At 30.8% G+C, this 26947-nt stretch overlaps 2 protein-coding genes across 7 annotated transcripts in view; both read left to right on the forward strand.

Annotated features, from left to right (window-relative positions):
- The first annotated feature begins 5392 nt into the window (after positions 1-5392).
- Positions 5393-26947, forward strand: part of LOC130664877 (protein Lilipod) — a 111231-nt gene continuing 89676 nt past the window's right edge. For 2 of the 6 annotated variants that reach the window (XM_057465052.1, XM_057465053.1), the window contains exons 1-2: positions 5393-5955; positions 21257-21539. In XM_057465052.1, coding sequence (XP_057321035.1) covers positions 21480-21539 — 60 coding nt within the window. In that variant the 5' untranslated portion in view covers positions 5393-5955; positions 21257-21479. The remainder of the gene's footprint in view (positions 5956-21256; positions 21540-26947) is intronic. The other 4 variants (XM_057465054.1, XM_057465051.1, XM_057465049.1 and 1 more) reach the window with 4 other exon arrangements.
- On the forward strand, positions 11145-12001 carry LOC130664878 (uncharacterized). The gene is made up of 2 exons (XM_057465055.1): positions 11145-11363; positions 11534-12001. The coding sequence occupies exons 1-2, from the start codon at positions 11347-11349 to the stop codon at positions 11982-11984; spliced, it is 468 nt and encodes a 155-aa protein (XP_057321038.1). The 5' UTR covers positions 11145-11346; the 3' UTR covers positions 11985-12001.

The raw sequence follows: 26947 nt of genomic DNA on the forward strand, positions 1-26947 counted from the left end.
GAATCGTTGAGCTGCTGCTTGGTCAGTTACGTTCTTGGGAGATCCCGTACGCGCCGTTCGAGGAGACGGGGGCAACGCTTCAAAATCTTCGATTTCTACCGACGGAATTGTTAGATCGACTGCGCTGGTCAAGGTATTGATCGCAAAAATTTTGACGTATCCGTCTTTTGGCGTAGCTAGAACTTCACCTAGATGAACTCCAGGTCCAGCATTTATTTTTTCGATATAACCAGCTTCTTTCCTGTCATTTTTTATTTTAATAGTTATTAATTTTTTTGTTCTAGGAGGTAAATAATGTGATGTATGTCCGTAAAAGTCTATCTGTTCGTTACCTAATATTAAATTTCCCGATAAATCGTTTTTAAAATTTAATTGAGCCTCTTGTTTTCGTAGGAATGGAGTACCGAGTATACCGGATTGTTCGATCGGGAACGTGCTCTGAACTACCTGGAATTTTATCGGTATCTCACGTACCATGAGCTCTGTCTCGCCGACGGTACGTATCGTTCCGGACCCGATCCCGGTGAGATTATAAATTATATTAGAATTAATGCGTATATCCGAGCTGATGGCATTTGTTTTAATTAGATTTAATTGAGCTCCCGTGTCAATAAGAAAACAAGCTTGATTATTTAAGAGATCATTATTATTCAGAGTGATTACCGGTAATTCTGCAGTTTGATCTGTTTTTAGTTGGTAATTAATCCGGTTGATTGTGAACGCAGGATCACTTCGCCGTTCCGAGTTGCGTTCGTCCGCGGAACGTTGTTCGCGTTTAAATCATTTTGTTCAGTGTTAGGTCTATAGTATTTACTGGTCTTGCGTTTACTCGGATCTTTCTTAAAACAATTGTCTTCGATATGACCGCGTCTAGAGCAAAAGTCACAGTATACCTGGTCTCGCGGTTCACGCTGTTTCTGCTGCTTCCAATCAGGGCAGTTTATTTTCAAGTGACCCGGCTGATCGCAATGAAAGCATTTTAATATTCTGTTCCCGATAATGGAGTTGACTCTAGCTCCCCGGTTATGAGCTCTGATATAAGGTGGATGTTGATGTTGATTCGAACCGAATAAGGATTTTCGATTTTCTGCTTCTCGTTCAAGAAGTGACGCGATATTCATTGCTTTAGCTAACGAGTCCGGCTCATCCCGAGTAATAAGCGAACTTAAAAGTGAACTCTGAAGTCCGCGCGTGAATCCCGTAATAGCGGCGTGATTTAAAAGAACCCTAACACCGACGGCTTCCGAAGTTTTATATTTTTCTTTTATGGCTTCCATACCACGGCCCAGAATTTCACTGACTCGAGCTCCGTATGACTCGATAGTCTCATTGTCTCTTTGTTTTAAACCCTTTAGTTCATCATGTATATGTTCTACGTCAAATGTCCGTGAGAAAGAGTTTTTTAAGAGGCTAATCAGTTCGTCAAGATTTTCAGGGTCGTTTCGATTCGCGATCAACTGGTCTGCTTGACCCTCAATTTTATTCCGGATTAACGCGAGTAAATTAATTTTATCCCGGGGGTGGATTAGAGAATCTGCAAGTTTGCTTTGCTTAATAAATTTTGACAATGTACTAGATCTACCGTCAAATCGCGGGACAAGATCGATAGCTAGTTTCAAGTTCATATATGATGATGAATTAGCGGTGATTTCAATATCTGAAGCATTCGATAGGACATTATAATTAGACGAACCCGCGTCTGAACTGGTCGATGCGATTGATACGGCAGCCGGCGCAGGAGGTGGGGGGACAATTACCGGATCGTTATTTAATTGATTATCTGGTACTTCGGCTCTATCGTTGTCGTTATTACGATTTTGCCGACGCGTGACTCGAACGGGTGGGGTAGCGACGGGATCGTTACGACGACTTGCTCTACGTGTACTACGTGCAGGTGGCATTTTGATTGGTAAATATGTATATATATATCTATGTATTTATATGGGTTGAAATTGATTTTACGGTAAATTACTTATTTACTACTGGTCACTCAAGAGAAATTTAAAATTACGACAATTCTTATATCTATGGTTTACAATATTTAAGGTACTTATGTTAATACTGCGATGGAAATTTATTCTGATGTAGTAGATGTGGCACTTGTAGATCGTTGGATGGTGGTGAACTCCTGCTTGTAGATATTGTCGGTGGCGATGAACTCCTGCTTGTAGATATTGTGGGTGGCGATGAATTCCTGCTTGTAGATATTGTAGGTGGCGATGAACTCCTGCTTGTAGATATTTTGATGGTAATTGAGAATTGCCTATAGAAGCTGAATACGGATGTTAACATTTAAATATTCCTTCTCGTTTGACTTGGATTTGAAGTGTCTAACTCGATCAAAAATTTTTACTCCTTTTAAATGCCCGTGATTCGCAGAGATTTACTTGTGCGACAACTGGAATCACCCAACTCCGACATCTGTCCTTCGCTCAGAGGGAAACGCACAAAAAACCCCTGAGAGAGTGGTGGCTGGTCAATGGTAACTGCAATTTTGTATTGACGTCACTGATGATAAAATGTTTTACAATGAAATTGATAATTTATCTTCAGATTTATTTCTCACTTTTAACTTTTCACGATAAAACTAATTATTTTTCACTTTTCAGTTTCAAGAAATTATATTTAAAAATTGTTTTTAATAAGTACTTAATTTATTTATTCTATTTTAGCAGTTCACTGATCTAATGTACAAATAAATGTTGATAAATAAACTATTTGTCTTTAATATGAGTCCGCAGTAATTTATTTTAAAACACTCAAAGTTTATTACACTTATTCACTTCCACAGTCACTGATTTAACTTTTTATTGTTTGTATATTTTCACCAACTTGATTATTTTATTTATTCACCAATTTGAATCGCGTACCAAAGCCGGCGAATCCCACTTCTGACACCAATTTTGTTATGACCTCCACCTATCGGGAGGTCGATTAATTAATTCTCTATAAATTAATTCGCGTATACTAGGGCCACTTCGCCCGGGAGTATTTAAATACTCAGCTCTGGTAGGTTGATTATGAATTGGTGAAAGGCTGTTCAGAAAAAACGAGGTTTTCTAAGTTGGTTGAACAATTTTTAATTGTAAGTATATCTTTGCTTAGTACAACGACGTTCGCGCTCGAGCTTCTGGCTAATTCTGCCTTACAAAATCAATCTTAAAATTATTCTAAGTTAGAAGGGGCGTCAGCCCTGGAGACTATGGCGGGGTAAGGTTTTCTTATTGGCTGATGTGGGGACGTAGTCGGGGCCTCATGACGTCACAGAGTATCTCCGCCCCTCGAGGTTGAATCCTCCGTTCCGTGGCTTGGTCGATCCTTTTCTACAGTTGCTACGTTGTCTGGAGTCATGTGGTATTTCCCGCCATTAGGTCCAAGGCTTTCACCCTTACAGATGTTTGGACCGCTCGAATTTTATTGCGGTCTCTAATCGGCTTACCCTCCATTACTCAAGTTTTTTATACATAACAGTTTTAAGAAATTTTCTTATTAAAATTTATGGCAGGGTACTTGAATCTCTAAAACTACTTAAATACAAAATACACGGAATTTTTATAAATAACTTACAAATGTCTACAAAACTTTCTCTTAATTTTAACGAACAAAGGATTTCAAACATAAGTTCCTTTTATGGTTTTTTCGTTTATAATTTTATTTTAAACAAGCTTCGAGTGACCAGATGTTTTATTACTCTTATTTATTACTTCCGAAAAACCCAAGAATTTCCCACGATTTATTTAAATATAATTATATTTAAATAACCCGCGTAAGAGATTGTTTGTTAACTCCGCGAGGGGTCATTTCGATCGGGCAGGTGGATCGCGATGGGACATCACACACTGCAGAACTTGCTAAGCAATTGTATTTAGAGTGTGGCTATCAGGGTAAAAATGTCAACAATTTGAGGGTAAATTGATGTAAAACTTTGCCTGAAAATTGACGAAAAAATTTTTCTAGTCAACTTTTAAAGTGAATTTGCATTGTAATTCGGGTAGTAAATTTACGTCAAATTGTATAGCAAGCTGGATATAAATTGTCGTTTAAAACGCAAAAATCCGAAGTTGACGGATATTTTAATAAAAGTTCAAGGAAACTTTTGTAAGTAAACTTTTGCTAAAGCAAACTATGTTATGTCCTGGGAGGTTACTAGGATCGGAGCTGACGCCACCTCCTGGACAGTGGGCAGTTCGTTGTAACGCGGGACCAATTTTGAATTTGAAAACAGTGATAAATTTATTGTTGACTATAATGATGATTATTATTATTATTATTTAATGAAATTATGAAGTTATGGATAAAGATAGATGTAATTGATGAAATAACTTTTATCTGAAGACTGAGTTTTATTATAAAGTATAGATAAGATTGGATCAGTAATAACAGTTGTGCTCGTCAATAGTTCTCGGAGAGAAGTGAAGTTACATCAGACGGCAGAAAGATCTCTGACTCTCCACTCTTCGACTTCTCCCACCATTCTCATACTCCCACACATACTTATGCAATATATGGACTTATACATATCAACGTTCTTTCTAATTATATATTTATACATATATACTTCCTACTAATACACGTACGAGATATGAGTTTACACATCTACGTTCTTTATTTATCCGTTCTATGATTTTACTTATTACTTATATTATTTATATTCCATTTTCCTGTACTTAAAGACAATCTTTTAGTTAATTATTCTATATTTAATTATTTAACACAATTGACATTATTATTTATTATGAAACACCATTATAATTATTCTAATGCTATATATCTATATGTCTATTAATTTATTTATTATACGAGTCACTCTTTATTTAATATGTATATATATTAACAATAATAGTTGAGTTCTTGTGATATGGTTTTCATTTATAAGTAACATTTATTTATTAAATATATATTTTTCTCATTTGTTAATAGAGTATGCATTTGTTTATAACCATATTTACTGTTAACTATAGAACAAGGGCCTATTTATGATTTTTATGCGTGTGTTTTGTTTAGGTTTTAAGTATCGGGTGACAGGAAACGTTCCAAAACCACTCAAACTGTATTTATATTTCTCTGAATACAAAATAAAGATTTATTTATCTATTTATTTAAAGTTTCTTATAATAAAAATATATAATTTAATAAGTATGTGCCACGACGATTTATTGTATAATTTCAAATGAAATTTAAATGCGCGCCTACTTCTGGATCTCAAGTTCACTAATTAATTAACAGGTGGAGGCACCTGAGGCCACAACAAATAACAACTATGCTATTAGGGATGTTAGGGTAAGACCATCTATTACCAACTGGAAAAAGGTACCAAGTTCTGTATGTAACTAAATCGCATGAGTCATTTCATAATTAATTCCCTATGACGGTATATGTCATATATTATCTTAGAGTAAACAAAAAAATATAATTTTGTTCAAAAGAATTAAGCAACTGACCTCCCTGAGTAATTAAAACCAATAATAAAACATTATTTTTTCATAATGGTCTTGTTAATAGAATAATTGTGTCTATTACTTTAATTATTGGTTCTTCTAATATTTATTTGGCTTAGTATTCGTATTGTTTTTCAGTATTTGGATAATTTTACACATGTGTGAATCATTCGGTATGAGTTGAACAATTCGAATTTTTTTTTGGACGTCGAAATTTTTATTTTTCCCTATCGAAGTGATTATTTGTTATTTTAATCAAACCAGTGATTTCATGTCATGTGCCAAAAGAAGTGAAAATCTGTAAACTTGTTTTCAATACAAAATGTGCTTTTTGCAGACACTATTTGTTGATGGACTAGCAACTATTTTATTTTGATTTGTTTTTCGTCTTAAAGCAACTAAAAAAAATCATGATAATGAATGGAACAGGTGTTATTAAGAAACACAAGTAATGAAGATTCTTTTTGGGTATACCAGGTTTTTTAATTTCAAGTCTGTCTGTTAATTAACAAAATTTGTAAGTTTTAAATATATTACTAAAGTCATATGACGTTATAATTAAATTCTGGGAAAAATCCCTTCTCTGGCAATATTATATTCTAAATCTCTGACACGATCAGATAATTAACGAACTCGAACTTAATCTCAAGTAGCCATCGTTCAATCAGATATTATTATGTTTTCCCTTTAACATTTCTGATTATTTGGTTATTATCTTTTTAAATATGAAAAATGTATAAGTTGGTGGTATTGAGCGATCTTGATATATGCTAGGTAATAAATATTGTTCAATTCAAATATAGTTCGATTAGTAAGAAAATAAGATTTAGGTAATTTCATTTCTATGCAAAACATTAAATCTTCTATATTAACTTATGAGAACACGAATCTCAATTTCTCGCTCATTGCATTGAAAAAACACGATACATGTACGGTCAAAAATATCAGCATTTTATTGACACCTTCAAATTTGTTTTCGTTCAATTAATTCGGAAAGTTTTCAATTTTCAAATAACAGCAATAAACATTCTAAAGTCCATGATAATGATAATAACATGAAACAATTTTGTGTAATTAACACGACTTAGTATTTTAATATTATCAAGATTTAGACAATTACTGAATAAAATGCCCTGTTTTTGACACTCTAAGAGTGACAGCTGGGGTTATTCTATGATAACTAAAATTCCATTTAAATAAACAGTATTTTATCTAATAAACAAGTTTAGAATTTTTAAATTAGGTCATAAATGCAAAATTATTTATTTGGAGCCTATTAATTATTTAAGGAAGTGTCTATTAATTCGATTATCGGAAAATTAATTATTTTTTATTAATCCGACAATCGTATTAATATTATTTTTTTATTCGTACGATCTATTTTAAATTAATTAAAAAATTATCCTATCGATAAAATATATCAACGTAATAGAGTCATCTTAAGGCCAGAAAATTGCTTGACCTTGACGTGTTGAGAGTAGAGCACTACCTCAACGCTTCGCTTATGAGGCGTGCAATATTAATACGATTAAAAAATATTAATTATGGTGGCCACATTTCTGGAAAATCTGGAAATGTCAGGGAATTATAAATATACTGGAAAAGTCAGGGAAACGTCAGGGATTTTCGTCACAAAGCTGGAAAAATTTTCCCTTTCTTTCTTTTGACTGAAAAAATCCGACAAATTTAGTTTTCTGTCAAAACTGTTCAAAAAGTGACACGGCGCGAATGCGGTTGTAAAACCATCTTGAAAAAAAATTAGTAGAAATTGATTCAAATAGGGAAAAAATGAAGCAGTTGGAATTATCAAGGCTGTTAGAAAAAAAAGTTTTTGTAGAAACCAATCGCCAGGATCTTTAAGCTATTAACATTCATATTGACAAGTTGAAAAACTAAAAACATTAAATGTATACATAAGTAATGAACTAATAAGTTTCACTATATTTATTATTCGCGAACTTCATTAATACTTTACTAATATGAAATTTACTCTAGGGAAAATGAAAAATTTATTTATATTTTATTATAGAGTAAGTTATATAAAAACGAGTAGACTATTTTATTTTTAAGTGCAACTAGTAACACGATTAATTAATTGTTGATTAATTAACCCTTAACGGCCACACCTCACCCAGGATTTTATTATTGTATTTATTTGAAAGGTTTAAAATCTCTAATTTCACTTTTTTTAAGCCTGTGGTGATTAATCACCCCATGTGGCCGTTAAGGGTTAAATAATCTGAATTTTTTATCATTTAAAAAAAAAAATGAAAATAGAAATAATTTTAAATAGTGGAGTATTTAGAATGTAATAACTCCTTTCTTCATATCGCGTGCCAAAAGGTAAAAGGGCGCATTGCTACAGGTTAGTAGGGATCCATGCTAAAAGGGCGCATACAAAATTTTTTTGTTGCCATTAGTTTTGAAAATTTTCGAAACGCAAAGATCTGTAAAAAAAAAAATTTGGGCATTCTTAAGCTAAAAGGGAGTGTGTCTTGAGATACGCCCTTTTAGCTTTTAAAAAAGTAGTGCCTAAAGCTAAAAGGGCGCATAAAAAAAATTCAAGTTTTCATACAAAATACTGACAAATAGTTTTACAAGACAAATTAGATGAAAAAAACAGTCTCCAACACTTTTTTTTCCTCAAAATTTATTAAAAATAAAATAATTAAAAAAAAAAAGAAATCAAAATATTACATTGTTAATTAAATAGAAATTTTCATAACGATTATAAAAAATAAAAATTTACTGATTTTTTCTTTAATTATTGTTTTGGATTATGGATCCGCCATAAATCAGAACCCGATGAAAAAAGATTTTATACAATCGTATAAAATTATATACAAAAAATGGCCCGATCCAATTGTATACAACTGTATAAAAATTGTATACAATTCTATACAAAATGTATACAAGTCTATATAATTATATACAATTTTATACAAATTATATACAATTCTATATAATTATATACAATTCTACATAATTGAAATATATAGAATTGTATATAATTGTATAGAATTGTATACAATCTGTATAGAATTGTATATAATTGTATAAAATTGTATACAATTTGTATAGAATTATATACAATTTTTATACAAATTGTATACAATTGGATTGGGCCATTTTTTCTATCCAATTATATATAGTCTATATATAATTATATAAAGTCTATATGTAATTATATATAGTCTATATATAATTGTATAAAATCTTTTTTCATCGGGAATGATTCGAAAAAAAAAAAAAAAAAAAAACAATTACAGATACGGAGAAGGAGGGTATGGGAGTCGTACCTAGATGAACCGGTTACATATTCTTCAATAAAAAAAAAATAATTTCAAAATAATTTTATAAACTCAAATAACCAATTCCATAATGAAAAATCTGGGCGTCGGTTGGCCCTGCGGGCCCTAAACTTCCCGCTATTTTCGAGCTCAAAAAGCTCGAGCCATCCATCGGTATGCGCTCTTTTACCTTTTGGCACGCGATATGTCAAGAATTTTTCAACATTTTTAGTTGACTTAATAGTTAAAGTATATAATTTTTTATAGTTTTTGAATCACATATAGAAAAATATTTTTTTTATGTGATAAATATTAATTTTTAAAGTTTGATAACTAGTTAATAGTTGAAATAAGGTAAGTATTTATTGTTATAAGATATGAAGTAATAAAGCTGAACAATCATCATTGGTAAGTATTAAGAAAATTTTATAGTTTACTATTTAAAAGTCTAAAAAAAAATTATCAAGAGTTAATTTTAGCTCTTTCTCTCTCGCTCGCTATCTGTTTTTCCGAATATTTAAACAAACAAATAAATAAAAAATTATTTAAAGAATAATATTTACTTATTTGACAGCTGTCAATATTTGAATGAAAATTAAAGGTGACACGACCGATGATCCGAGGACAATTGATTCGCGACAATTGATCCGCCGATAAAATATACTCACACACATATAAATGTGAAAAATTTGTGTGTGAGTATATTTTTTATGTTACACGCACACAAAATTAGTGAAAAAAAAGGCATAATTTTTCACATTTATATGTGTGTGATTATATTTTATCGGCGGATCAATCATCGCAAGGATCAATTGTCTTCAGATTTCCGGTCGCGTAACCAAATTAAATCTTAATATTTAAAAGAAGAATGTGTAACTATTAATCATTGAATCAATGAAAAATACTAAATTAAGAATAAATTATTATAAACATAATACATTTTAGAATATTAATTATGAAATGTAATTTTTTTAGAGTCAGATTCAACAGACGATATTGAAATCTATTCTTCTGATACGTCACGAGATTTACAGATAAATGATACCAGAACCGATTTCAACTATGATCTTAAAGTGCATGACTCGTTTGATTCTTATGAAGAGCTAGAAGAAAGAATTAATAAGTATGAAGATAGTAAATTCTGTGTTTTTTATGTGAGAGGTTCAAAAACAATTCAACAGTGTAGAAAATTTGGAATCAAACGGCGCATTGATAAAAAATTAAAATACTACTATATTAAGTACTGTTGCATTCACGACGGCAAGGAATTTGAAACAACATCCAAAGGAGAGAGATCATCTAGCCCGTTTAAAAAAAAATGCGACGCTCATTTTAAAGTTGGAGTGAGTAAAAATGGAAAAAATTTATATATTAAAAGTATGAATATGAATCACAATCATCTGATGAAGGAGCTTTATGATCATCTTTCCAAGCCGAGAAGTATGAGCCCGGAAGAAAAGAAAAAAGCTGAGGAACTTTTGTCAGTGAATGGTAATACAACCAAAATTAAAAATTTAATTTCTAAACAAAGCGGGAATGTTACTCTCCTTAAAGACAAACATATCAAAAAAGACGAAAATAAATTAAATGCAGTCGAAGAAATATTAAAAAAATAATTACAACGCCGACTCATATATTTGTATAAACGATGACAATGAATTTCAAGGACTTTTTTTTACTACTCCGAACATGAAAGCTGCAATGGAAGCATATCCGGAATACTTAGCAATAGATGCAACATTTAAATTACTTTCAATCCGAGATCCAGTTTACATTATAGTTGTAGAAGATTCGAACGGCTGCACAGAAATAGTCGGTATGAGTATTTTAATTAATGAAAATTAATAATCCATTGAGTGGATGATGGATTGTTTTAAAAAATGTCATAATTTATGGGAAAAAATAAAATGTATAATGACAGACAAAGACCTTACAAAACGAGATACAATAAAAAACAGCTTGCTACTCCTCAAAGTTAATTTGATAACGTGTGCCTATCATACTTTAAGAACGTTCAACCGCGAAATAACCACCGAAAAAAGAAAAATAACACCAACTGAGAGAGACGAAGCTAAAAAAATATTGCAAGAATTAGTTTATGCAGAAACAGAAGAAAATTATCAGAAATTACATGAAAAATTGAAAACGTTGCCACAATCAATTGTTGATTAGTGTGACACAAAATTGGCATGAAATTTGGAAAGAGTGGTCATTGTCATCGGATTATACCCAGCACAATTTTTTTGAATGGCACTAATAGTCGTTTAGAGTCTTTAAATGCAAAAATAAAAAAAGATTTAAATCGGTACATGAGCCTGGAAGAGTTTGTGAAGCAAATTTTTGTTTTTATGTAATGTTCACATAAGGAACTTGACCATAAAGCGACTGTTCCCTATCAAAAATCTCGTGTACTGCCATATGATTCAAGTTCAGCTGAATATCGGTATGCTAAATTATTGACTGATAATTCATTTAAATTTATAAGGAATGAATTCGAAAAAATGCTAAGTATAAGACTTTAGTTCAATGAAAATTAAAAAGTCTATGAATATCAAAAAACACCATCAATAAAAATATCTTCAACGAATTCATCATGCGATTGTACACCCCGAGCTTCAATGATTCTGCCTTCTCGGTAAGTTATAATTTAGTTATGACGTCCATTTAATAGACTTATTGTTTAGAATCGCGATTACGCCGAAGAAAATAAAAATAAAATATGACCAGTGAAAAATCGAAAAAATTAGCCAATATCTTAATTTATTAAGACATTATTGTTATATATAATTATTAATTTCATTCCAGACACATTTTAATGGCAAGAAAATCAGAAAATGAAGATTTATTTGATGAAATCTTGTGTGCTGATAGATGGACCCGTAATTATTATTTTGGAACACAAAGAGTATTTGTTCCACCTGAAGATCAACCAGAAATACCAGAGTGTGTATTGTCATCGATAACTTTTAAGAAAAAAGTTTTATCGGAGTACCAAAAATATAGAAAAGCTAACAAAGTTGCACAAAAATTACCGAGTTTGGTTGCAGAAATAGGTACAAGTAAATATTTACTGAGACTCAAAGTATTGGTTGATTTACAAAAAGCTTGGGAAAATAATGAAGAAATAAAAATTGTCGGCAGTGTTACAATCCTACTCACAACATCTCTACTCAAGGGAAGTAGCTACAACTCTACTCACTCACAACTTTACTCAGCTACAATTCTACTCACGTATTTTAGCCTATCGATAAAATAGCAATTCTTTGTGAGCAGAGTTGTAACTGAGTCTAGTTTACGCTGAGTAAAGATGTAACTGAGTAGAGTTAAACCTGAGTAAAAAAAACTGTGAGTAGAGTTGAAGCTGAGTAGAGTTGTGAGTGAGTAGAGTTGGAGCTACTTCTCTTGAGTAGAGATGTTGTTAGTAGAATTGTAACACTGCCAAATTGTCAAGATGAATAATAAAAATCGAAATAAACTAATTTTTATAATCAAAATAAATTGAAGCCAATAATTGAATACAGTGACGATGATGATAGGAATGATATTAATGATGATGATGAGAATAATATTAGTGATAATGATGAGAAAGATATTGGTGATAACGATGAAAATGATTTCGGTGATAATCAAAATAATTTAGGTGGTAACGATGACAATGACAATGTTTTCGATGATGATAACGATGGCATTAATGATCCTGATGACAATAGAGATGATAATCATAGTGATATAACCAATAGCGACGACGATAATAAAATAATTCATTTGGTTCCACAAGAAAATCAAAAAATAAATAATATGTCAGGAAGTTCAGATGATGATGAGTTTCTGAAGCCAGCAATTGAAAAACACAGGACATCAAACGTCATACTAGACGATTCTAGTGGTGAAGATATAATGTTACCAAGTTGCTCTATAAGTAATTTGAAACGTGATAATATTGACCAATATTCTCTCCATGAAGATGTACCAAAAAATATTCCGACTAATCTTGTTGTAACTAAAAATAAACCTTTACAGACTAACTCATTTCAAACAATAGATTCTACGTCGAGCTCACTTGAAAAAAGAAATAGAAGTGATATTAATATTTTATCAAATGTTATTGTAAAACCTGCATAAAAGCGGCGCGGAAGACCTAGAGAAACAGACAGTAATGTAACTGGGCTAATCAAAAAAGTAAAAATTAATTTAAAAAATAAGAAAATACCGTTTTCAAAAAAGTCAACAGAACAAAAAATTAAAATAATGCTAAAATGGATAGTGTAAGATGTAGATATTAATAAAGTCATTAAAAGTAAAACACTGATAGAAGAAAGTGATAGGGTAAAGTAACCAGTACCCAGCCCCCTAAGGAAATTACAACTTTAAAGTCTGTATTTTTAAGTATTTTTGAGCATCGATAATCAAATTTATGTGTATATTTCTAATTTGATATGTCTAATTTCAATACAAACTCCATAAATTTTGATTTAACACCTACATTAATTAAAAAACAACAAATTAGTAAAAATATAAATTTCAACCGGTAACCAGCCGCTAACACCCAGTATCCAGCCCCAATAGTTCCTATATCCAGCCATCTTTTTTTAATTATAACGAACATAAGAATATTTATTTAAAGTACTTATAAAATTTATTTAATCAGTTTTACTGTCAAAAAGTAACAATCGCTATTATAAATATTATATATAAATTAGTTAATGATATTAGAAAAAAAATTGGAAAATCCAAAAGTGCATACCTCGAACGCTCATGTTACAATGAAATATATAAATTATTAATTTTCTTTTTAATTACAAAATTTTTTAATAAATATCTAGAAAGAAATTCGTCGTTTTTTTTTTTAATTTAGTTAATTCTATGAAAAAAATATATAAAATATGAATAGTTTTCAAACTATAGCAAAAGTACTTTTTTGAAAATTAATTTTTTAAAAAATTAATTATTAATTAACTAATAATTATAGAAGTGGAGCAATTGCAGATTCTGAAAGAGCTTTTAAGGAGCAATTAATTGAGATATCATTTGATTCCAAAAAAAAATATTCGCCGCCGCTAACTTTATTGTGGTAATTCTATGACAGTTGGTAATAAAAAAAAAAAATTATTTGATGGTAAAGTAGAACCTTATGATATCAGCAAAGTTCGATGATAAAAAAAAAAAATTCCCGATAAAATTGAAAAAAAAAAATGGCTGCAGTGTGTGTTTGTTTACATGGAATAGTGCCGGTTTTAACAAAAATGATTTATCTAAAAAAAAACGAGAGGGTCTACAGTAGTGATTTTCGAAAAGAACCTTCTTTGCATAATTCTGAAGACAGTGAAAAAAAAATAAAGTCATTTTGTCAAGCCGTTCACGAAATATCCGTGCGACAGACTTTTTTTGGACTACAAACTAACTGACGTCCACGATACATATTTTTTACTGAACTTTTTTTTATTACAATACGTATCGGACAACTTAATGAAAGTATCAGTCTTATTAATTAGTGTTTCCTCTTTAGGTTAATGTGCTTTTTATAACGTGTGAGTGTGACATAAAAATAATATATACAGTTTAATGAGGAAAAGTCGAGTGACCTTGACAGGTCCGTTATAAAGCACAACCTCGCCGCTTGGCTTTCGAGGCGTGCAATATATTCAATTCATAAAATAATTAACATTTTCATAAATTATTTATAAATAATGAATAAAAAAGTATATCAGCACAGCGAATTTCTTTTTAACTTTCGGGAAGTTTAAATATCTTACGAGGTCTTCCTCTACCTCGTTTGCCAGTCTCAATATTATGTATTGCAGAAGTTTTTTCTAAATCGTTTTTTTCATCTTCTTTCTCTTAAGGTATTCGCATTTTTAATTCCCGTTCCACTCATGATCATATTGTTTTTTGTTAACAGGTTTATTACATTTATTTTGTTTTCATGATGGCTTTTTGTTATTTTTCGACTTTTTCTTTTTGTCAATGGCCATATCAATACTCTGAAAAAAAGAATTTTGGTATTCGGTCGAGTTAAATAACATTTAAAAATTATTATCAATTATTTAACAGGGGTTATTAGATATTTTCGGCTGAGTTTTTTTCAGAAACAAAATCTCTAAATACAAAATACAGACCGCACATTGATGCACTACTGTCTAATCCAGCGAAGCGCGCTTTAATTGTTTGACAATATTTGTTTGTTTAAGAGAAAAACTCGGCCAAAGTTTCCATTTACTGCACAAGTGCAACAAAGATAGTACCGTTCCTGGACTTGAATGTAATAGAGAGAGAAGTACGAACGCTTGTTAAATAAGAAATTTATAAAAGGGCCGAGTATAGATTAAACGATAAAATCTTAATTTCCAGCCCCCAGCTGTGAATAGGATAAATGACATTAACACAAGCCTATACTCAGCCCCTATATTTTTAAGACTATTTTATAATAAATATTATAAATTATGATTAATTTTATTAAAATAGAGTATTTTAAATATAATACAACTCACCTTTTTGAAAAATATTCCGTTGGATGTTTATTAAACCAGTTTCCGTGACAATAGAATGTAAACAAAAAATTAGCAAGATGATTGTTGTTGATTATTGTTGATTATGACGAAACCTACTAGTGCTAATATTTGATTTTCATGAACGACACCATCATTTAGAATGGTAGTATTTATTTTCAGTACTTGAAATATGGTGCTTAATTTTACAATATTTTTTTAAAATTAATGTATCACTGTTACTTATTAATTGACTAATATATGACAAAGGGGCTGGGTACTGGTTACTTTACCCTACAAAAATGAACAAAGAAAATACAACTTTTGCCATAATTGATGATACAATTAAAATTGAATTGATAAAACCATATTTTAAGAAGGAAGCATGGAAATAGTTATTGGCGTAACTAGTAGGGTAAGTGATTCATACTGCGCACCGGAGACGAGTGTTCAACACATCGCGGGTGACGGATTATGACTTACCCTACATGTTGCGCCCATAGTTTTATTTAACTCATATGCGCTATTCACGTTTTATTAATCGCCTAAAAAGCGAAGTCTCAATAGCTGTTTAGTGACATGGTGAAAAAAAAAACATTCGGCATCACAACCTTGGCTACTCAATGGGTAACAACAGGGAATTGTAATTACCCCATATTCAGTAAGAGCTTGAAAGATAGTTACGTTTATTTTCATTACGTCACAATGGCCGGGATAGTAGACATCTTTATTGCGTTTTGACAAATAATTTTTCACCAGTCTGTAAACGGCCATTTAGGGTTCGCATTTTAGGCATCCCGATGAAAAAAGATTTTGTCTAATCATATATGATTATATATGAGTCTATATAATTAGATATAATCATACCTAGCTGTTATAACCCCATATATGATCATATATAAGTTTATACATGATTAGATCTGATCAGACATGATTGATACAAACTCATATATAATTAGATATAGGCCTATATATAATTAGATCTGATCAGACGTGACTGATATAATCCTATATGTAGTTATATATGTCTATGTATGATTAAATCTGATCAGATTTCATTGATATGACATCTATAAATATTTAAATACATATATATATGTATATATATATATATATATATATATATATATATATATATATATATATATATATATATATATATATATATATGTATATATATGTCGGAGGGTCAGCAGGTAGTTGAGGGGTACTCGTGGTATCGTCGTCATTATCACCATTATTTGGAGACATTTTTATTTAAACAATAAAATATCAGATAAACAACAAAATAATTATCGTCACGCACAAAAATTACTCTCGAGGAGATTTCACAAATGATTAAAGTATTACAAACAATTAAAGTATTACAATATGTTATAATTTAAGATTATCGTTACACAATATTAAGTATTCACTAAAGGCTAAAGATTACAATAACTAAACTCAAATAACTATATGGATTATAATGCACAAGTAGTACAACAGTATTCACTAATTTAATATACAACTCAATCGTAGAGTTAACAAAGTATACACGACAGTAAAATTAGACTTGAGAACGAATACACGGTCAGCAGGATACGAGGTGCTGTCGACTCAAGCTCAAACAGAAGTGCGTTTGCACTCTGAACTCTTACTCTAAAAAAAAACTCTCTGTCTTTACCTGAAAGACCCAAACGAACTGCCTTATTCTATATTGCAATTATTTTACTATCCTCTGACCGTGGCTACGTTTGGTGAGCAGATGCCACTCCAAGTCTAAGCCTACCGTCATAAAAATATTTTACAACAAGCTTAAAAAATTTTCCAATCCGATTAAGTTGTAAAATATTATTTTTAAGTATCGTTGTTTAAGAAAAATATAAACTAAAATGTAGTTGGGACTTTCCAAAGCCTCTGGGAAAACCCAGTTACAATTTTATCTCCGACATATATATATATATATATATATATATATATATATATATATATATATATATATATATATATATATATTAAATAATATGACAATTTTTTAATATCAAAGTTATCAAATTTTTATTTTGTCAACTATCAATCAAACTTAAATCCCCAATACTAAAAAAATGTTCAAAGGTTTCGGCAGCAATTTAAAAGTATAAAGTATCAATTTGATTATTTGAGTTAAGTAATGCCATAAACTTTTATTAACTAAAAGTGTAGAATAGACTAGAGGATCAGACTACAATCCATCAATAACCAAAGTTGAGCAGCATCGGCGTGGGTCATTAATTGGACGGGTGACCTCGTAGTAAAATAGTAGTCAACGGATAAGAATTTTTTTTTTTTTTATTATTTAATTTTAACCGACATTTATATTGATGAAGACAATAAATCCTACTTAATTTACTTAACTAATAATTTACAGATATTCTAAATGAGATTCTAAAAATGACTATATTCGTTCATGCATGATTATATATAATCATATCTGTTCATATATAAACAGATCAAGTTATGTATGATCAGACCTGGCCAATTTTTGGATCTAATCATATATAGACAATTATGCATGATCATATATGATTAGACAAAATCTTTTTTCATCGGGATGATAAAACATGAATAGCGCGCATGAGTTGAATAAAAATTTTAAAAAAATTATTGAAGAAAAGAAGATTGATGAATGGAAATGTAGAAAATCTAAATTGAATTTAAATAAAACATTAGAAGAAATACATAACAAAAAACAAAATAAAAAAAAAATTAGCATAGGATGTGACTACTGTTTGGAATGGTTTCATCTGAAGTGTGCTGGATTGATAAAAATGCCAAAAAGAAAACTATGGATGTGCGATTATTATAAACTAACTAGCAACTAATCGATATGTTTAACTTACAAAAAATTATATTTTAATTTTGTTATGTTATTCATATGACTTTGTATTTATGTTGTTATTCGTTTTATTTATTGAGAAATAATAATTAATTACCATCGTTTATGGTTTATTGAATATTGAATGATGATTTTTCTTTTTTTTTACAGAGAATAAAACAGGTTTAAAATAAATTTTCCAATCACTTTGCAAGCATTAAGCTTAAAACTGAAAAAAAAAATTTCCAAAGCTACAAGACATATAATCGAGACATACAGCTTAGAATATGTTTGCAAAGTGATTCGCAAAATACCCTTTTGGCATTTGTCATGCGATATCAATGTTAACTTTTTTATATCTCTTGTACCATATATATAGTACGATGATGAAAAAAAAAATTTTTTTTGACTACCCTAATATGTCCTAATAACTCGTGTTTAAGCAAGATTCTAGAGTATCTTGAGAAAGAACCCTAACTGCTAGTGTCTTTTTCTACGTATTTGTCTTTCGCAAGATCATGTATCAAGAAACCTATGTCAAGATTTGTGTATGTCTTGCTCATGGTATCGTACGCTAGAATATTAAAGATATCTTGAACACAGTACAATGAAAAGGTGTCTGACGCATTTCTTGCACCAGTAACCTACTGTAGGTCCGTACGCATGGCTTGCTCAAGATCTACTCAAAGCTCAAGGTCAATTTTGAGCTTTAAGCAAATCTTGACAAAGCCATGCGCAACTATTTTCAACTATAATCTTCCTCCAGAATTGATTTATTATCTGGCACAAATTTCTTGTGTAAGGCTTGCAATTTAAATATGGTCGTAAGTATCTGCAACAAGACACATACGTAGAAAAAGAGACTAGCACCTATCGATCTTGAGACCAGACTTGCTCAAGAATTGAAGAAAAATGTTATATGGGTAATTTTAGAAAGTTTACCTTTGTATAGATAATTTACACATGATAAGATTTCAAGTAGTGTACTTTAAAAAACGCCACTGATTTTTTACGTATCTGTGACTTTATTTTTTAATTTTCTTAAATTATCGTACGAATAATTATTTTTTATTCATATGACTGTTGTATGAATAATTTTTTATTATTCATACGATTGTCGTATAAATAATTATTTTTTATTCATACCATTGTCGAATGATTATCAATAGCCATTGTTTAAATTAATGTTTCAAAAAGTAATGTTTGAAGACCTAGTTTCTGAAACTGAGATTTACATAAAAATGATTTATTATTTGTTATGTTATGTGTTATTAAGCTTGAATAAACAAAAATCTTTAATTGTGAAAGAAACTAAATATTTATCATAAATACAACACAATTTTTTCTAAGACATAAACAATTCAAATTATGTTATAAAACATTAATATAAATATTCACCCTAACAAACAAATTATTACAAATATTGAAAATTATGATTGAATTTGAGGGTCAACAACTGTGAACACTTATAAAATTGAGTTTAGTTATTGACACTTACATTTTGATAATAAAATGTTGTTTAATATGATACATCAATATATTGAACTATATTACAGTTAACCTTTAAACGGTCACCCCGGTCTGACAGATCGCTAATCAAGTTTTAAATCAATAAAACTAGTCAATATGGTTATGTTAAACTATTAATTAAGGTGTAGTTTAAAAATAAATTAAGTTCATAATATCATTAAATCATGTTTTTTTCATGAAAATATAGTTTCATTCGTGTAATATATAAATTCCCCTTCTCAAAAGTAAGAAAACCGAGTGTACTTCTAATATAGTCGTCCTGATGAAAGCTTGGGATTTTTTCCCACCACGATTTTTTCCCCCACCCGTCAAAAGTTGGTTTGGCACATGCGCACATTTGATGACGCATGCGCCCATTCTAATATTGTAGTGGTGGGGGAAGAAACTGGTGGGAAAAAAATCCCAAGTTTTCATCGGGACAACTATAGCGGTCTGTCAGACCGGCATTACCTGTAGCGTGCAAATTTTCAGGGTTACCATTTAAAGGTTAATTATTAACCTATCCATGTATTTTTTATTATATTTTCATAGTTACATGGTGATAAGATAACATATTCAATTCTGGAACGCTCTTCCGTAAATTGCTTACGCTACTCCTGGCTTAAAAAATTTTTTTTACTAAGATACTTCATTTTTTGTTTTCGGTATTGCTATTAATTAGGTACACGATGAGTTTTTTCAAATTAAAAACAAATGTATTCATTTATTCGAGTCAATTTTTTTTTCTTAAATTTAAAATAAAGTCAAAGTGTCAGAATCTGGGACAGTGTCAATAACGGGGCCCTTTAACTTACTGTAAATATTAGGGGTGTGCGAATACTCGAAACTTCGAATTATTCGAGGCAAATCGAATCGAACAATTCGATTCGAGAATCGCCTCGAATATTCGAAATGTTCGAATAATTCGAAAGATTCGAATAGTTTCGAAACTTTACCGAATCTTCGGTAAATAGGGGAGCCTGGGGCACGAAGGCCCCCCTCAAAAATTAGGTAAAAAATTTTTTTTTATTTTCCGTCAAGTTATGACCTCTATAATGTTTTTATCATATTTTAGGCCAATATGTGATATGTGGGGTACAATGGACCACTAAAAAAAAAATTGTAACGAAAAAATTAACTTGACGGAAAATAAATAAAATATAATTTTTTCATTGCAATTTTTTTTTTGAGTGGTCCATTTTGCCCCATATATCATATATTGACCTAAAATATGATAAAAACATTATGGTATCATAACTTGACGGAAAATAAAAAAAAATTTTTTACCTAATTTTTGAGGAGGGCCTTTTCATGCCCCAGGCGCCCCTATTTACCGAAGATTCGGTAAAGTTTCGAAACTATTCGAATCTTTCGAACTATTCGAATCCTTCAAACTATTCGATATTCGACTCGAATATCGAATCGAATCTAGCTATTCGACTCGATTCGATTCGAACAAGATTCGCACACCCCTAGCAAATATCATTAAGGTACATCATTTTATAGGTTCAATGAATTCTGATTTAAATATGAAAAATATTCACTACCCAAAGATAATTTTTTTTATCGTGTACAAGCTTTTCTGTTTATTGTGTAGATGAAAGTGATCACGTTAACAACTTAATCAGAACACCTAAACTACATTAATGATGGTATAATAAAATAACTATTGATTCAGTTACTTTTTTTTGTTGGTTGCAGATTAATTGCTGAACATGGTACTAATAATAGTGTATACAATAGCTGTCCCAGATATAAAAGTAGTATTCTTGAACAATATAATTCATCATTCGTAAGTTACTATTAATTTATCGATCAACAAAAAAGTAACTTTATTTTGTTAATTTTGGAGTCATCTTAAAACTCACAATGCTATTTAAAATAATAATTTCAATGGATGAAAAGACATTGAAGAAAAGATGAAATGGATGTCGACGCAGATGTTCGAGCACAGTCATTTCATAATACTGTACGAGAAAATATTGTAAGTATTATTGTAAGTTTACAAAATACTCTAAATTTGTAGAAAGAAAAGAAAAAAAACGAACTGTATCATAATACAGAAGGAATATGTGAAGTTCTAAGTTTAATACAATTTATAGTCGATTCAATTGAATGTTCATAAAATAAAATGATGTTAAATTCAAAGTTCAATAATGTTGATGAGCTTATTTATATGTGCGTTCGTCACTTTCTTTTGCATAATCATTAACTTTAATACTTGAATCTTATTGAAAAATCGTATTCGAAATCCTTTTAGTTCAATTAAAATGAACAAAGAGCTAAAGCTATCGGCACTTTTGAGTAACATGAACAATAATTTCGCCTTAGCTGGCTTACACGGACTTGAAGTATGTTCTAGTCTTTACAGGCAAGAGGTACAAAAAAGTATCAGTACTTTGGGTCTGAATAAATTTCAAATAGTTTCAATCAGATAATTTGTGCCTGTATCTATCTTGAATTTCTGAAATTTTTAGTATGAGTATCCCTGATTAAGAATTCCAATTGAATCCGATTGAAAGTTAATTAAAAAAATCTGAAAACCGCCTGACCATGCGGGCCAGCCCCGAAACTTCCTGTTGGTTTCGAGTTCCAGGAGCTCGAAAACATTATTGTCAATACACTTTTGAGCTCTTCAAGTTCAAAAATACTAATGTCGCATAATCCATTGCGACAATCCAATTAATAAACAATAACAAAAAAAATGATATGGTAAATCGTTATTTTTTTTTAAATTTAAATCAGCAATATCTTTGGAAATAATAAACCAATTCTGATGTTCAAAATGACATTTCACACAGTTGTTTTGACCTCTAATATTAAAAAAAATTTTTAACATTTGATAAGTAATATGAGTTATTCGGGAAAAACGAAGTAAATCGTAATTTTTTTAATTTTCAATCACCAATATCTTTTGAAATAATGAACCGATTTTGGCGTTTAAGGTGATATTTGACGCAGTTTCTTAACCACTTACGTTCGAACGAAAATATTCATCAATTCGCTCAACAGTTTAAATTTCAGTAGAAAAAAACACCTGTTCGCAATTCTTTCGACAACGGTTTTTCGTGAACGAATGAACCGATTTTGATGGTTGAGGTAGCATTTCACGAGGCTTATAAAGTTTTAGAGCTGATTAGATTTTGGAATCAATCTATTGAGTACATTACAAGTTATCCGAAAAGAAAATTTTTGAAATAACTTTATTTTTGGCATATATCTCCGAACGCACTGTACTACAGAATAACTTCCTGGAACCTCAAAATGTCAAGATTTGTTAGATGCTCGATTTTCACAAGTCAGACTGAAACTAATAATTTCCTTTTTTTGAAAATTTTCAATTTTCTTGATGGAAGGTTAAAAAAAAAAATTCGTTATCCGATAAAATCCGATTAAAATAATTCTATGTCTAAAAACATAGGATACCTTTTTTGAAGAGCAGTAAATTTTCTGCAAAAAAGTTCATATTGGCAGGGAGCGCGACGAAAACGACATGTGATGGTTACAAAAAATCATGCTCGAGAATTATAAAAGACATCTAAAATCAATGTAAAAAATAAAAATTCGTTTTAAAATCAAAATATAAAAATTTATAATGATATAAATAAAAAAGTGCACTTGTATATTTGATAAAGAAAATTAAAGGAAATATATTTCGATAAAGAAATTAAGTATAAAAGATTTTAATAAATACTATTATTTTAGAATAGAATAAGGTTAACCGATAAAATCGAAACAAATAATACATGACAACTACAATGATAAAAGTTTAAAAAATTCCGTGAACTAACAAAGGTATAATAATTGAAATAGTTGCTGACGTGAGGCGAAAAAAATTTTTCGATCGTAAAGCACTCTCTGATGCTTCGCATCATGAGTCGTGAAAAATAGTAGAAAAGTAAATTGAGTTTTTTAACAAAATTGAAGTAAATAATTTTATTTTAATGCATGATAATTTGCTTGTGAATCGCAACTAAAAAAGTACTAACTTATAATGTTTTTTTAACCTTCCGTTACACGCGCTTTCTCTAGTGTCTCACTCGTATTCACGCCAACTCTATGAGGTTGAGTAGTGTTGTGCGGGGAATTGTCGTATAGCGCCCGTAATTTCAAAAATTGTTTTATTGTTGACTTTTATATGACTAATTAAAATGTTTAAATTAATTATAATTTTTTGTAATTTCTGAGTTTCAGAGTTCAAATACATATTTAATACTTCATTTTATCAGTGTAATAAATAATTTGAGTGGAAACATTTAAAAAAACAATGATTTTATAACTTTTTTTTTCCGCTTGGTTGAGAAACCCCATAAGTCAATCAACTTTAAATAATTTTTTTAAGTAGTTTCAGTTAAAAAATTAAATTTTTCTTGTTGGAATCTTTTTCAGAGACGCTAACATTATTGTATTCAATTATTTATTTATTATTTTAACGTCAAGTTTTTTCAAAAAAATGTTTTTTGTGTTTCCTGAAAAATTTTGTTTTCTTGACTTATGGGGTTTCTCAAATGAATGATTCAACTATTATGAACTATTTTTAAACTTAATTTTCACATGTTTATTTTTAATGAGAGCATGATTCAACGAAATTGTGCCCACAGCGAGCGCTGCGATCGATTCAGTTGTCCCCACCATATACTAGACTCCCTGCCAATACATTGTAACCGTGCAACAAGCGTAAGACGTGAGAGTGTGGTTCTTTCGCTCCATTTATTTTCTCTCTTTTTTTCTCTTTGCCCTAAGAGTCAAGTGTAGCAGTCTAGTCTATGCGTTAGAAATTTAGGGGATGATTTCGCGCAGCATCCCTGATAGGAAACAAAATATTGACAACGGGGCCGGTCTTGGCGCAATACTAGGCTACCGAGGCTCAGCCTTCCAAGGTTGGTCCAAGATCCGACCAACGTTCAAGTGACGAGCCTCGGTTTGCCTGCCTTGGGCCAAGATTCAGGAAATACTCAAGTGACAAACCTTGGTTTGCCAGCCTTGGGCCAAGATTCAGCCAGTACTCAAGTGACAAGCCTTGGTTTACCAGTCGAAATAACAAATGGTACCTAAAAACCTCTGGCTTCTGTGAATAGCGTAGCAGCCTAGTGGGTAAGACCCTTGCCTACCAGCCTTGAAGGACCAGGTTCGAGACCCAGCAAATGCAAAAAAAAAATTAGTTTTATCGATCTACCTAATTTCTCTGTGTACAAATTTATTTCCATATGTTACCATCACGCACATGTCTACTAATATTTTTTTTTTTTAATTTATTTTTAATAAGCATAAGTGCTTATTTAGCAACAGTCTTGGCACAATACTGGCTCTCGATATTGGGCCAATACTTAGATGCAGTCTTGGCACAACACTGTCACTCAAGCTTGGCTCGGTGTTATCATTTCGATGCTTAGACAGACTTAGGCCAAGCTTGGATTTCAAGCTTTTCCCAGAGTTAATAAGTCTTGCGCCAAGCGTCGGCCAAGCTTGGACCTATTGTTTCTTTCTATAAGGGATGGGACCGCAAATTAGTCCCTGCGCATAATTAGGTGGGGTCAACGCAGGTTGGCGGCCCAGAGAACTGACCCGAGACGGACACTTGAGTTCGGTTAGCGAAAACGCACCGACGCAAAATTCTTTCTGCCCAAGTAATTATTTATTAGAACTTTTCTTTTGATATATTAAACTAAATTTATTTAACTTATTATAAGTGATACGAAAACCTTCCGCTTGGTTCTTTCATAATTTATTTGAATTAAAATTTAACTTGTTAATTGAGATACGTGGTGTTGCTTTGATACACCAAGTTGACTATTACACCTAAAGTTCGTTTATCTGGTCAAATAAATAAAACCGAAGTGTTTAAAGTGAGTGGTGTGGTTTTTCTTCGTGTGCGACAACCTGCCGATGCTGATCTCAGGAGCCTGGGGAACCTATTGGACACCAACATCACCAGGACCAAGCCGAGAAGAATCGTCGACCAGTATTGTCAGTAAGCAGATCAAGATTCTGATAAGTTCTTAACAAATTATATATAGATCTACGGATTATAATTCTTTTTCTCTCTCTTCAACATAACGCGAAATCTTACTATTAATAAATTCAATCCCACCATGTCCGATAAGCCTTCGCGCATCGAAACCATTAATTAATTTACTGATGGACGCACATATTTATTTAATGAATTAATTTATCTATTAAAAGGGGAAATGTTCTTTGTACATTTGGGATCTTGGTTAAATAAAAATTCTAAAATATTATTGAGTCTCTACCAATTAAAATTCTTTTATCACCAGCGTCACATAGAATAAGTATTCTCTTTCAGCCGCGTGTCCGGTACAGAACGAGTCAACCTACTCCTGAGATAATTATAATAATTTTCCCGATTTCAGAACCAGCAAGTAGAAAACCTAAATTTATATTTACAATAAATAATTAATAATTTATAAATTTGAATTTATTCGGGAATAATTAATTAACTGTGGTTCGTGGTTATTAGAAACGGAATAACCAGGGTCCACCGTTATAACATGTACGAAATTAACTTATTAGATCGATTGAGCGAGAAATCTACCTTCCATTTCCATTGCCGATTAGCCTTTTTTTGATAAATCCATCTGTTCAAAAGTTATTGGAGGTTAACGTCAAATTTACAGTAAAGTTCGAGATCTTTCTGCTTTTCCGGCGAAACTATGACTCATCATAAAATGCCATTGATCTTTTTTATAGACAATTTTATTTCTTGCAAATTGTTTCTGATGAAGTTTTTTTGAATTCCGAACAATTTTCTAGTTATTTCCATTCTAATTTCGAGCTCTTCAAATCGATCAGAACACTTTTTTTTTTAAGAAATAAGTCCTTAGCTTATTTGCACAATGAGCCATTGTCGAGATATAAAATTCCAAACTTAAATTTTTTTTTCCCATGTTATTTAAATGGAAAATCAAAAATCACGAAGAGGCACTTCTTGATATTAACATTAAGAGCTCAAACTTTACCAGATTTTTTTTTTCATTATCTTGAACAATATTTTCACGGTATTTGAAGAAAAAAAAATCTGGGCATTGCTTGGCTCTGCGGGCCAGCCCCAAAACTTCCCACTGTTTTCGAGCTCAAGGAGCTCAAAAATATCAGTGTAATTACATTTCCGAGCTCTTCGAACTCGAAAATACTTTTTATACGATTTTTTTATGAGCTTTTTAAATCAAGTTACGTTTTATGTTGAAGTTCGAAAATTTATGAATCGGAAATTGCCAATAAAAATCAGAAATCCATGTAAGTGATCAAAATAAAGATTGAAACAAGTTTCGACTCAGATCAGAGCGTTAGTACATAAAATATCTGAAAAAAATATAAAAAACGGTATTTTTTCAATTTTTTAGTTAATGATATGATTCGAATTAAAGAACGAAT

Source organism: Microplitis mediator, chromosome 3, assembly GCF_029852145.1.
Source record: "Microplitis mediator isolate UGA2020A chromosome 3, iyMicMedi2.1, whole genome shotgun sequence".
In the NCBI taxonomy this organism is placed as follows: Eukaryota; Metazoa; Arthropoda; class Insecta; order Hymenoptera; family Braconidae; genus Microplitis; species Microplitis mediator.